This window comes from Anguilla rostrata, chromosome 9 (genome assembly GCF_018555375.3).
Source record: "Anguilla rostrata isolate EN2019 chromosome 9, ASM1855537v3, whole genome shotgun sequence".
Classification (NCBI taxonomy): domain Eukaryota; kingdom Metazoa; phylum Chordata; class Actinopteri; order Anguilliformes; family Anguillidae; genus Anguilla; species Anguilla rostrata.
In genome coordinates, this window is record NC_057941.1 from 52,274,713 (window position 1) to 52,288,706 (window position 13,994).

Consider the following 13,994-nt stretch of genomic DNA (forward strand, 5'->3'; position numbering starts at 1 on the left):
TAAGCACCACAGACACAATCAGTGTCCTTCTGTGAATAAGAAGCCCAACCATCTACTGGAGAGAGAGGAGCCTGTGGTATTACACACACACACACACACACACACACACACACACACACACGCGCGCACACGCACGCACGCGCACAGATAAAGACTGCGTACACACACACGCACACACACAAATAACAAACATGGGAGGTTTCTAACATTCTCACAACATTTCTGCAACATTGTGGCAATCCCACTAGCAGAACTCAAGACTACAGCTAGAGCTATAGGCATCTACACTGGATAAATACACAGGGACAGGACGCTAGGCTAAGGGGAAATGGAGGCTCTTATAATGGGAGGTTCAGAAGGGGGGGGGCTTCTCACAGGAAAGGGGAGTGGCTATTCTACAGAGAGGAGGTTTAGGTGGGGGAGCAGTTCTTGCTTCTTTCAGAGGTGGGAGGGGCTTCAGCTCAATGAATAGCCTCCTTCAGCTTTCAGTTTGAATCTCTGGCGATCTTCAGTTAGGAAGCCTCCCGTTCCCAGCGTGATCAGCCTCTCTCTGTCCACTCTGTTCCTCAGAATAGGCCTTCAGATCATCAGATAGTGTGTGTGTGTGTGTGTGTGCGTGCCTGTGTGTGCGTGCCTGTGTGTGTGTGTGTGTGTGTGTGCGCTGTGTGTGTGTGTGTGTGTGTGTGAATGTGCGGTTAGTTCAGAGGTCCTTTTGGCGGCGGGACTGGCGTGTGTGTGGGTTTCCCCACTCACCCCCAGGATGGCGAACAGAAAACACGCAGAGTCTCAGTTTCCAGTAGGTCCTTTTCTCTGCGACACCAGACATCCACAGGCTGACAGAGCAGCCCAAGGTGGACCGGGGTACACACACGCGCACACACACACGCACACACACACGCACACACACGCACACACACTAGCGCCCACGTCCCGGGGTTAACGAGAGCAGAGGGAGTGATTGACACTCCGCAAACAGCACATAAAAAACGGCCTCAATCTTTAGTGCCCTCTGGGGTCCGCCTCTCAGCCAATCAGGCGGCTGGACTGAGGAGGTGAGAACGCAGTGTACCTCAGCACCGTTAGTGCGCCCACCTGTCAGAGGAGGAGGAGGAGGAGGAGGGGGGCGGGCAGCTCAAGGTCAGACAGTCAGATGTGCCCCCCCCCCCCAGGACTGTAGGAGCTCATCCCAGCCCATTGGGGGAGAGTGGGGGGGGTGTCAGGGGAACACCATGTCTGCAATTTCAGGGGTGGGGGGGGAGGGGGGTGCTAGGGTGGCAGAATCACTAACGTGTGTGTGTGTGTTAGTTTTGGCCCCACCATAAATTCTGTATTTGCTTTATTGAAAGGCTGGGAGTGTGTGTGTGTGTGTGTGTGTGTGTGATACCAGCTCATATTCACCAACACAGGGGCAGAGCCTACCAGGTGCCCCCCCCCCACAATAAACACACAAAAACATGAGATACCCAGCAGACCGCAGACCACAAACGCATAACCAGGGTTACGGACCAGCGCACCGCTCCTGGCACAGGAAGTGCCTGTCCCACACACAGGAAGTGCCTGTCCCACACACAGGAAGTGCCTGCCCCAGACACAGGAAGTGCCTGCCCCACACACAGGAAGTGCCTGTCCCACACACAGGAAGTGCCTGCCCCACACACAGGAAGTGCCTGTCCCACACACAGGAAGTGCCTGTCCCACACACAGGAAGTGCCTGCCCCAGACACAGGAAGTGCCTGTCCCACACGCAGGAAGAGAGAGAGAGAGAGAGACTCACCTTGTATCCTGACGTCCAGGTCTCGGGTGCGCAGGCCGATGTCGTTCCCCACCTCACACCTGTACACCCCCGAATCGTTCCCCAGCAGGGGGCGCCCAAACACCAGCGTGCTGTTCACCACCTCCACCCCCTCGGGAATCTCTCCATCCAGCCTGGGGGGGGAGAGAGAGAGAGAGAGAGGGAGAGGGAGAGGGGGAGAGAGAGAGGGAGGGAGAGCGAGACAGTTGAGTTAACCTTTATTATACAATATATGCAGCCATAACAACATTAAAGAAAACACCAAATCAAAATGAACAAAAGCAAGACACAAAAAAACTAACATAAAAAAATGAAAACAAAGAGTCAAAACAATAGAATGCAAGCCATTACAAAATAAATATACGAGAGAGTGAGAGAGAGAGAGAACGAGCGAGAGAGAGAGAGCGAGCGAGAGAGAGGGAGAGAGCAGGTGACCCCTGAATCCTGTCACGCTCCATCCAGTGATGACATCACCGGCACATAAAACGCTTCAGCATCTCACATGTTTTTTATATTTGCATCACAAAAAAAATCCTTTCGCTGTTTTTTTTAAATGATTTTTTTTTCTCCTCCTCCCAAAAAAACCCTCGAGGTCAGAGCAGTGCGATTCCACGCTCTACGTGGCCAACGGAAGCCAGGCGGGACGTCTGGGAGCCCCCCAGCGGAACCTGGGACGGGGGCCACACTGCTAACCTGGGGCGCTGACAGGCTGGAGCTTCGTCTGGCTAACGAGGGGAACCTTCTGATTAACGGCTGCACCAGCACTGCTGAGCCCAGCGGAGAGAGAGAGAGGGAGGGCCAGCCAGGTGTGAAGAACCCTGCAGCCAATGGCATTTGACCTTTGAGATGTCAATCAACTTGGCCAGATTATGCAGATGATATACATATGAATAAGAGAGGGGACACAAGAGGAATCGCGTTCTCAATGACTCATCTGCTTAAGAAAAGGTTAAATAAAGAGTGGATTAAAGGAGGAGACAGGTGTGTGTGTGTGTGTGTGTGAGTGTGTGTTTGTGTGTGAGTGTGTGTGTGTGTGTGTGTGTGAGCGTGTTTGAGCATGTGCGTGAGTGTGTGCGTTTATCTGTGTGTGTTAGCTCACCTGGTCCAGGTAAAGTATCGGGGGGGAGTGTGTTCTTGTCTGTGCGTGTGTGTGTGTGTGGTGTGTGTTGTTGTGTGTGTTGGCTCACCTGGTCCAGGTAAAGTCATCGGGAGGTGTTCTTGTCTGTGCGTGTGTGTGTGTGTGTGTGTATGTGTGTGTGTTGGCTCACCTGGTCCAGGTAAAGTATCGGGGGGGAGTGTGTTCTTGTCTGTGCGTGTGTGTGTGTGTGTGTGTGTGTGTGTGTGTGTGTGTGTGTGTGTGTGTGTGTGTGAGTGCGTGTGTGTGTTGGCTCACCTGGTCCAGGTGAAGTGTCGGGGGTGTGTGTGTGTGTGTGTGTGTGTGTGAGTGCGTGTGTGTGTTGGCTCACCTGGTCCAGGTGAAGTGTCGGGGGGGTGTGTGTGTGAGTGTGTGTGTGTGCGTGTGTGTGTGTGTGAGTGTGAGTGTGAGTGTGTGTGTGTGTGTGTGCATTAACTCACCTGGTCCAGGTGAAGTGTCGGGGGGGAGGGTTGGCGTTAGCTCGGCACTGGAGCTGCACGTTTTCCTGACCCACGAACCAGTCGCCATGGTAACCCTCCAGTACAATGTCTGGAGCCGCTGCAGCCAATCAGAGACGAGAGATTTGCAAACACAGACTATAAGTTACAGCTCAGAACTAACACACAACACACAGTCAAAACCTCCTGAGATCTGACACAGCTCAACACTAACACACGACACGCAGTCCAAACCTCGTGAGATCTGACACAGCTCAACACTAACACACAACACGCAGTCCAAACCTCGTGAGATCTGACACAGCTCAACACTAACACACAACACGCAGTCCAAACCTCGTGAGATTTGACACAGCTCAACACTAACACACAACACGCAGTCCAAACCTCGTGAGATTTGACACAGCTCAACACTAACACACGACACGCAGTCCAAACCTCCTGAGATTTGACACAGCTCAAATATGCGACCCAACACGGACTTGATAAGCGACTCACACATTTCAAAGGCTGCAGAAGAGTCCTGATCACATTACCGCTCTAAAAATCCCCTCAACCCCCACACTCTACATCTAGAGTACCAGGAAAGGGGAGAGCGCTCATGATCCTGCTCTTTCGCTTTTACAAAGTCCTGCGTTCCGATTGGTCAGTTAACAGTTGCCCTCACCAGAGAATTCTCCCGCTTGAAACTGCGCCTCTAACTGAAGCATGAGATCAGAAGCAGTCAGGAGGAGCCACTGGCCCCTGGTTTATCCTCAAAGCACATCCACAGACAAACTGATCTCAGAACAGGGTGTGAATCTGGTCATAATGTTATCCTTGTCAGGCTCATAGTACAATAAGGTTAACCTGGTCAGGTTAGGAGTACTGTAAGGTTAGCCTGGTCATAGTGCTGTAAGGCTAATCTGGTTAGGTTAAGAGATTGACCAGTGAGGTTATTCTAAATGCAAGCAGAGCAGAGCAGAGGGAGGGGTGAACCTTCTAACATTCTGAGCAAAGTCCTGCAGGATCCCTCCTGCCCCCCCCCCCCCCTTCACCCCCCCCTCGCTCGCTCTCATCCTTGCCCAAGTGCGTGTCACTTCCTGCCTTCTTCCCCTAGCAGGTAGGCTTTGATCAATATTTCATACATTTTATTTAAAAAAAAGGAAAAAATCTCTTCATTAAAGGAATGAGAAATCCACATCACCATAGAGCTCAGCTCTCAAAAAAAAGAAGAAAAAAAAAGCGGAATTAATTATTGAGGTGCTGAAATTCCGTTCTAATGGCAGGTCTATGAGATGGAGAGAGAGAGAGAGAGAGAGGAGGGAGGGGGAAGCACATACGTCATAGAGAGAGAGAAAGAGTTAGCAGGCTGGTTTGGGTTCTTCCTCAGATTCTGCAGAACCACCAGACACAGCAGAGAGGATGAGAGCAGTGTAATATAATAGCTAGGGAACTGGACTAATAAGACAAGGGTTGCAGGTTCGATTCTCAGGTGGGGGGCATTGCTGTAGCACCCTAAACCCTGGAACACACGCTGAATTGATTGAGTAAATATCCAGCAGCGTAATTAGACACACAAATAAACATGCAAGCTGTCCCAGTCGGCCTGGGTAAGAGCGTCTGGTAAACGCCTGAAAGGTGAAGTAAGAAAGGCAGTAGCAGGGGCATCTGGCGGGTCCGTGACGTCTATGGTTGGACGGGCGGGAGACATGGAGAGCTCTCGGCCTGCGCCGCTCTCTGACCGGAGCTGGAGTCTGTAATTATCCTGGCTTTCGCCCGTCTGGATTATTAATATTCTGCTGAGATATGAAAAGCAGATGTCCCCAACAAAAATGTAAAAAAATAAAAAAATAAAAAATTTAAAAACCAAAAAAACCAGCACAGCTGACGCGCAGCCAGAACAAATCACACACGGAGCTCGTAAACGTCGAGCGAGCCGTCCGTCCGTGTCGGGGGGGTGAGAGGGGGCGTTATACACGAGACGTCTCCAGCTGTGAGTCACTGAGAGAATCCCCCTCCCTTTATGAGCACCCCCAAAACCGCACACGCACGCCAACAGGCTGAGCTGTATCAAACACTCACACATACACACACTCACACACACACTGACACTGACACTGACACTCACACTCACACACTCTCTCACACACACACACACACTCACATTCACACTCACACACACTCACACTGCACGTTGAGCAGGTATCACACACACACACACACACACACTCACTCACGTATACTCACACACTCACACTCACACTCACATTCACACTCTCACACACACACTCACTCACTCACACACTCACACTGCACGTTGAGCAGGTAGGGGATCCTGAAGTCGCTCTGCAGGGCTGGGTGGCGCACCACGCAGGTGAGGGCGTGTCCGTGGGCGTGGCGGCTGGGCTGCCAGGTGTAGCGCACCTGGGTGGTGGAGGTGCCGTTGGGCTCCTCCCTCACGCGGGCCTCCGAGCGTCCTGATAGGCCGGTCTCCCACAGCACCTCGGCGGCGGGCCGCGCCCTCTCCGCCGTGCAGGTGGCCACCAGCGTGGCATTGCCGCCGTCCAGCAGCGGCACAGAGCCCGCCGACACGTACACCTTGGGCTCCACTGGGGGGGGGGGGGGATTAGTCAAACTGAGATACAGGAAACAGCCCAGAGCACAGATGAGTACCTCTACTGCAGCAGGGACAAACTGTGTGTGTGTGTGTGTGCGTGTGTGTGTGTGTGTGTGTGTGTGTGTGTGTGTGTGTGTGCCATTTGCCATATAGTGTTCAGTGCAGTGCTGTTAGTGCCACATAGTGTTCAGTGCAGTGCTGTTTGCCATACAGTGTTCAGTGCTCTGCGCTCAGTTGCTCTGCAGTACTTAGGCCTTAGCGTGCAGCCGGGGTGTAGCGCTCAGCGCTGCGTTGAGGGGGAGTGGTGTTGAGTTCTGCTTGAGCAGCTGTGATTACTGCGGTCACGACTGATCACATTACCAGATACTGCACGCTTTCTCTCAATGAAGCAACTCAATACACCAGCCTGCGTGTGTGTGTGTGTGTGTGTGTGAGTGCGTGTGTGTGTGTGTGTGTGCATGTGTGAGTGTGTGTGCGTGTGTGTGCGTGTGTGTGCGAGAGAAAGTGTGCGTGTGTGTGTGTGTGTATGTGCGTGTGTGTGTGTGCGTGCGTGCGTGTGTGTGTGAGTGTGCGCGAGAGAGTGTGCGTGTGTGTGTGTGAGAGAGAGAGTTTGAGTGTGTGTGAGTCACTCTGTGAAAAGTACACCCACTTCTCTTTAACTGTGTAAGATGTGCGTGTTCTGATCCCTGTGCTGCACTGAGACAGACTCAGTGCTGATTCATACAGACCATCACTGCTGGGGCAGACCTGTCACTCAGAGCTGAAGGGGCGGGGCTTTTCTCTGTGGGACAGAGTCCTTTCACATTTCCATTCCCATCAGAGTGCTTTCTGTCCCTCTCCTCTTTCTCTCTCTTTCCTCATCTCCTGCTGTCCATCTCCCTCTCCACCCCACAATCACACTCTCTCCATCCCTCCCTCCTTGTCCTTGGGGGGGTGTAGGCGTGCCACAGAATGACAGGCGCAGCCTCCCCCCCCCTCCTGTTCCTGGAATGGCAAATCTAAATAACCCTTGAACCAGCCTACACCAGGGGCTCCCTAAAAATAAGAGGAGTCTAAAAATAGAGGGGCCCCAGCCGGTCACCCTCCCGAACCCTGCACCCCCCGCCCCCCCACCGATCAATTTATAGCTCTGCGGTCCCAGTGGGGGGGGTACAGCCATACCATTACCCTTACTCCCCACCTCCCCCAGGGATGATTTAGGAGCAGAGAGCCAGAGAGGAAGGGAGAGGGGAGAGAGGTGTGTGTGTATATATATACCCATGACGCTGACAGAAGTAGAGGCCTGCGTGTGTGTGAGTGTGTGTGTGTGTGTGTGTGTGTGTGTGTGTGTGTGTGAGAGTGTGTGTGTGAGACTGTGTGTGAGTGTATGAGTGTGTGTGAGTGTGTGTGTGTGTGTGTAGTGTGTGAGTGTGTGTGTGTGTGTGTTTTAGTGTGTGTGAGTGTGAGTGTGTGTGTGTTTTAGTGTGTGTGTGTGTGTGTGTGTGTGTGAGTGTGTGTGTGTGTGTGAGTGAGTGTGTGTGAGAGTGTGTGTGTATAGTGTGAGTGTGTGTGTGTGTATGTATATACCCATGACGCTGACGGTAGCAGAGGCCTGCGTGTGTGTGAGTGTGTGTGTATAGTGTGTGTGTGAGTGTGTGTGTATAGTGTGTGTGTGTGTGAGTGTGTGTGTGTGTGTGTGTGTGTGTGAGAGTGTGTGAGAGTGTGTGTGTGTGTGTGTGAGTGTGTGTGTGAGTGTGTGTGAGTGTGAGAGTGTGTGTGTGTGTGTGTAGTGTGTGAGTGTGGTGTGTGTGTGAGTGTGTGTGTGTGTGTGAGTGAGTGTGAGTGTGAGTGAGTGTGTGTGTGTGTGTGTTAGTGTGTGTGTGTGTGTGTGTGTGTATAGTGTGTATATATATACCCATGACGCTGACGGTGGCGGAGGCCTGCGTGTTCCCCAGGGGGAAGGTGGCCACTTTGCAGATGTAGACGCCGCTGTCGCTGAAGCGGACGTCCCGCAGGCTGACGGTGGCGTCGCGGGCCGAGGGCGAGCGGAAGGACAGCCGGCCCTCGTACTCGGGCGCCACGGAGATGCCGAACTGCGGGTTGTACACGGCGACGGTTACCGTGGCGGCGCCGCGCCTGCGCTCCCAGGAGCTCTGCGTCAGGCTGAGGTTGGACTCCACCTGCACCGTGCAGCCCAGCGTGATGTTCTTACCCAACACCGCGTCCACGCGGGGGGGCACCAGCACCTGACTGCACAGCACACCTGGGGGGGGGGGGGGTGGTGGGTTAGAGGAGAGAGGGAGAAAGAGAGAGAGAGAGAGAGGGAAGCAGGCAGAGGGAGGGAGAGAGAGGGGAGGGAGTGGGAGGGGGAGAGAGGGAAGCAGGGAGGGGGGAGGGAGAGAGAGGGGAGGGAGTTGGAGGGAGAGAGAGAGGGAAGGGGGGGAGAGAGGAGGAGAGATGCTGTTACTCTGGTCTACATTCTTCCACACTGTAAGTGGCTCTGGGCAGGATTGACAGTTAAATGAATGAAGAAATGATGAAAAATAAATAAATTTAAAAAGCAGTCAACGCAGTTTTTTTCCCCCAACAAACAAAAAATACTGTCGCCAGGAGACGGTTAGATTTGACCGCCAAGCAGAAATAAATACATTTGTGACATGATTACTGTAACAGGGACAGTATTTATGCCACTACTGAAGTCCAGCAGACCAGCTGCAAAGGAATCTGGGAAAGGTCAGAGGTCACAGGTCAGGAAAGATGTGGATACCCAGGCGTGCCACACACACACACACTCACACTCACACTGAGGTACGCACACACACAAACGTGTATACACAGACAAACGTGCACACAGGAATGTGCGCAGACACACATACGCAGAGTAACACACACACACTGAGGTACACACCACACACACACACACACACACCACACACACACACACAGGGGCAGCCAGTAAAGCGGTTAGCGTCTCAGGCTAGCGCGGCGCTGTGACAGAGCCGCTCCCCGGGGGTCACACGGGACCGGCTGTGTGGAGGCCGGCGAGCCTCGTTCATATTTACCGTCAGACGTGAAGGATTCACGGCGTAACGATTCCTGACACGCGACCCGCGAGGGGATCTGGCACCGGCACCGCGACGAAAGGGTCCAGCACGCGGGCGGCCCAGCCAATAGCAGAGCTCGGAAAGCGATGACGTCATCGCCGCCGACGCGAACGCCACAGACGCACAAAACCGCGACTGTCAAAACTACTCAGTCGCCTCGCCCACACTGAGCGTGCTCCAGCGCTAGGACCGGGAAAAGCTGTGATTTCATTCCTATTACTGCCCGCTTAGCAACTGCTAGATACTGTTACCGCATGCCAAACCTGCCGGCTACCGAGATTAGCGATGCTAATTTTACTAACCCCAGCATTAGCTATAACCTCATGCCAGTTAAGGGAGTGCGTCAGTGACCAGCATACGCAAAAAAAGAAATTAAACGCAAAAGAATCAGCAAGTACGCCAGATTACCAGATGTTATTTGTGTTTGAAGAAGCGCGTCGCTGGGCTGCGTCGAGAACTCTCCGCCCAGAACGCCTCGTGATTGTTTCTGACGTTAAAAGCGGGACTCGGTTTCTCACGAACCCGGAGCTTCAGAGCGGTCCCCCTGCCGGAGCTTCAGAGCGGTCCCCCTGCCGGAGCTCGCCGTGGAGGCTCTCTGTGCTCAGGACACACGCTCACCTGTCCGCCGGCTCAGTGAGCGGAACATCGAGCCACTCCTGTGGATGGGAACAGGACGTGCCAACCCTCCCCCCGGGGCCAGCCCCCCTCCTAAAAAAACTGCTCTTATTTCAGGAGCAAATGAGGCACATAAAGCTCAGTATAAATTAATGGTTGTTTCTTAACGGCAGTACCCAGAGTGCCCTGCTTTCCTGTGACTGATCTCCTAAGACAGGGGTCCTCAGACTCCGGTCCGGGGCGGCTGCAGGTTTTTACGGGTTCCAGGAGCCGACCTAGGCCTCGGCAACAAGGTGCGAGGAGCCTTTAACCCGTCAGTGATTTAAACTCAGCGCTGAAACCACTCTCCCTACCGCCTCACCCGCAGCCTGGTCAGGAGGAAACCCGGGGAGATCGGCTTTAAAGGGGCGGCGGGGGCCGTGTCCAGAGTAACAGCTCCGCGGGGGCGGGGGCGGGGGGGTTGGGGCGCTCAAAGCATGCACCCCTTTCTTGTCGGGATGGGTTTTTGAGTTTTGGTCACTGCCCCTGGTCACACACGATTTATACGGAGGGCATGTTACTTCCATAAAACCTGACAGGAGCGCCAGTGACCCCCCACCCCCCAGTGCAACCCCCCACCCGCCCCCTCCCTACCCCACCGACCCCTGACCCCAATTACAGCATCACACGTTTACGCATCATTGACTCATTATGACGCCCTGCTGGGGAGAGAGATCACATGCTCAACAGCGACCCTCCATCAAAACACACACACACACACACACACACACGCACGCACGCACGCCCACACACACCACACACACACACACACACACACACAGCAAACCTGTGATATGACAAAAACCAGCAGGGCGGCGCCACTGCAGCAGAGTCAGGCCTAACTGGGGGAGGGGAGGGGGACACAGAATGTCACACAAGGACAGACGTGGGGGGTTAAACAAGAAATAATAAAGACTGGGAAAAGCTGGGAAAGCGGAGGAAAATATTACAAAAAGAGTAATAAACTGTGGGAAAAATCATCTCTGGTCTGAAGTCTGTTCTGGGTTCTGGGTTTCTCTCCCTCCTCATCGCTAATGACAACAGGCTGCTGCCGGGCGACGTCATCGTAAATCAAAACCCTTTGTGTTGCTCGGCAACAGAGCCCAAACATTCCGCTGGGCTCATGCTGTGCCAGCGACCCCCCCCCCCCCCAAACATCCCCAATCCCTCCACCCCCCAAACACCACCCCCAATCCACGCCCGCACGACATCACCGCATGAAGCTCAGACAGGGGAGCGAGAGGATCCAGGAAAGGGGGAGGAGAGGAGGAGAGGAAGAGAGGGAGGAAAGGAGGAGAGGAAGAGAGGGAGGAGAGGAAGAGAGGGAGGAAAGGAGGAGAGGAAGAGAGGGAGGAAAGGAGGAGAGGAAGACAGGGAGGAAAGGAGGAGAGGAAGAGAGGGAGGAAAGGAGGAGAGGAAGACAGGGAGGAAAGGAGGAGAGGAAGAGAGGGAGGAAAGGAGGAGAGGAAGAGAGGGAGGAGAACCGTGACGAAACACCCGCGGGGTGGGGGGAGCAGGCGCGCGACGGGACACGCCCCCTTCTCCAGACTTGCCGCGCGTGGATGTTAATAACCCAACGGTGTAAATGTGCCACGCGTGGATGTTAATAACCCAGCGGTGGAAATGTGCCAGGCGTGAATATTAATAACCCAACGGTGGAAATGTGCCAGGCGTGGACATTAATAACCCAACGGTGGAAATGTGCCAGGCGTGGATATTAATAACCCAACGGTGGAAATGGGCCGCGCGTGGATATTACCAACCCAACGGTGGAAATGTGCCAGGCGTGGATATTAATAACCCAGCGGCGGAAATGTGCCAGGCGTGGATATTAATAACCCAACAGTGAAATGGCAAGCGGATTAACAACGGTGAAATGCCAGGCGTGGATATTAAACCCAACGGTGGAAATGTGCCAGGCGTGGATATTAATAACCCAACGGTGGAAATGTGCCAGGCGTGGATATTAATAACCCAACGGTGGAAATGTGCCAGGCGTGGATATTAATAACCCAACGGTGGAAATGTGCCAGGCGTGGATATTAATAACCCAACGGTGGAAATGTGCCAGGCGTGGATATTAATAACCCAACGGTGGAAATGTGCCGCGCGTGGATATTACCAACCCAACGGTGGAAATGTGCCAGGCGTGGATATTAATAACCCAACGGTGGAAATGTGCCACGCGTGGATATTAATAACCCGACTCGGGGGAAATACCTGCCGTGACTGCAGGCACATGCCCAGAATGGAGAGAGCAGCGGGGGGGGAGAGAGAGAGAGAGAGAGAGGGAGGCGTCTAAAAATAAAAATGGGCAGAAGGAGAAGGAGGAAAGGTTTGAAATCTGGCATCTGGAGCGTCAACGTTCAACATCAGAGAGACACAAACGGAGCCGTCTCATCATGACGATTCAGTTAGAAGTAATCAACCGTGAACGTGAGCTCAGGACATTATCGTCCGCTGCATCGAGCAGGCTCAAACTCCAGTCTGAGGCCAGCATCCTGCAGTTAACTCCAGTCTGGAGGGCTGAATGGTTAACCCCATCCTGAGGGGTGATGCTAGTTAACTCCAGTCTGGAGGCCGCAGTGTCTGAGGTCTTCAGTCTGAGCGCATGTCTGCAGTTACTCATCTGGAGGGTGCATGTCTGAGGTTACAGCGAGGGCCAGTCGCAGTTTAACTCCAGTCCTGGAGGGCCGCAGCATCTGCAGTTGACTCAGTCTGAGGCCACCTCTCGGGTTACCAGTCTGGGGGGCGCTGTGACTGCTAGTTAACTCCAGTCCTGGCGGGGCGCTGTGACGCTTTAACTCAGTCTGGAGGGGCGCTGTGTTAGTAGCTCACGGAAAGGTGAGGTAACCCTGAGCAGCTGCTCTTGTTGATGGTGGAAGCGCTGAGTAACCAGCGCGTGATAAAGCAGTGAGGTCATCGCTACCGCGGACAGGAAGTGCGACTCTCCGTTCCGAAGAAGCTCAGACAGAGCACCTTCCGGCACTTTCCCACTCCGCGACTCCCACGCGAGGTTTCAGCGCAGCTGTGGCGGGACGCGGAGGGGGCAGCGGTGCGCGGGAGGGGGGGGGGGCAGAGGACGAGGGAAGAGGAGGAGAACGGGGGCGTGAGAGGCAGGGCTGGGGACTGGGGTGCTGAACCCTCATCTCCACCACTCACTCCAGGACTGAAACGCGCTCTCAAATTACCAGCATACGAGTGTGTGTGTGTGTGTGTGTGTGTGTGTGTGTGTGCATAGTAACAATTACAGTAATAATCGTAACAACAACAACACCCACAACACAACAGGCACACACAAAAACAACTGCAATAATACTAACAGTAACAGCAACACACCAGTCACACAGTGCACCTCAGATACATAACTACAAATACAATAACAATAACACCATCAACACCGACGGCTATAATAACTGCTATGAGTACTTTTACAGCCGCAGTTTCTGTAGTAACTGACAATAACAAATCTTTAAAATGACGACATATAAACGCAATAACAGCGCCTTCCAGTGACACAGCAAAGCAAAGGAGAAGGACACCAAACTATAAATCAGTGCAAGGACTGCCTTACTCTGCCAAACGCACAGATCATAAACAATAACGGGCATGGCTGCAATAATATCAATAATACACAGGCTATATTTAATAAGGGGCCAATCAAATCACTGGGAAATCAAAGAGTAGATAAAAATCACAGCTGAGGCAAACACCCACCTAGAGTGTGGAGGGGGGGGGGGAGTTTGACTGACAGCGAGGGGAATAATTGGCTGTCAGTCTTGTTTCCTAGTGACAGAATGCTTCGGTGGGGGGGGGGGGACTCCTGACTCAAACACTGCCAGGTGCTCTGGACAGGGGCGTGACATTGGGGAAAGGGGGGGGGGGCAAACAGGGCGTGTGGGAGGGGGGATTCCGTGTGACAACTGCAGGTGCTGCATGCTAAAGCAGAGAACCATACAGGCACAGGCAGGCACAACAACGCCACCCGTTTCTATAGCAGGTCGCTAACGTTAACGCTAACACTGCATGCGTTACAGGAGTTGGTGAACAACCGCACCAGTTTCTATAGCAGAATGCTAACGCTAACACTGCACGCGTTAGCGGAGAGGCTAACCATCCGTATCTATTTCTATAGCAGAATGCTAACGCTAACACTGCACGCGTTAGCGGAGAGGCTAACCATCCGTATCTATTTCTATAGCAGAATGCTAATGCTAACACTGCACGCGTTAGCAGAGATGCTAACCACCCGCACCAGTTTTTACAGCAGAGC

At 53.4% G+C, this 13,994-nt stretch overlaps 1 protein-coding gene across 1 annotated transcript in view; it reads right to left on the bottom strand.

Moving 5' to 3' along the window:
* Positions 1-13,994, bottom strand: part of LOC135264138 (nectin-3-like protein) — a 47,970-nt gene that overhangs the window by 1,233 nt on the left and 32,743 nt on the right. The window contains exons 2-5 of the mRNA XM_064352836.1: positions 7,879-8,226; positions 5,677-5,976; positions 3,368-3,485; positions 1,775-1,926 (exon numbers count right to left, since the gene is read on the bottom strand). Coding sequence (XP_064208906.1) covers positions 1,775-1,926; positions 3,368-3,485; positions 5,677-5,976; positions 7,879-8,226 — 918 coding nt within the window. The remainder of the gene's footprint in view (positions 1-1,774; positions 1,927-3,367; positions 3,486-5,676; positions 5,977-7,878; positions 8,227-13,994) is intronic.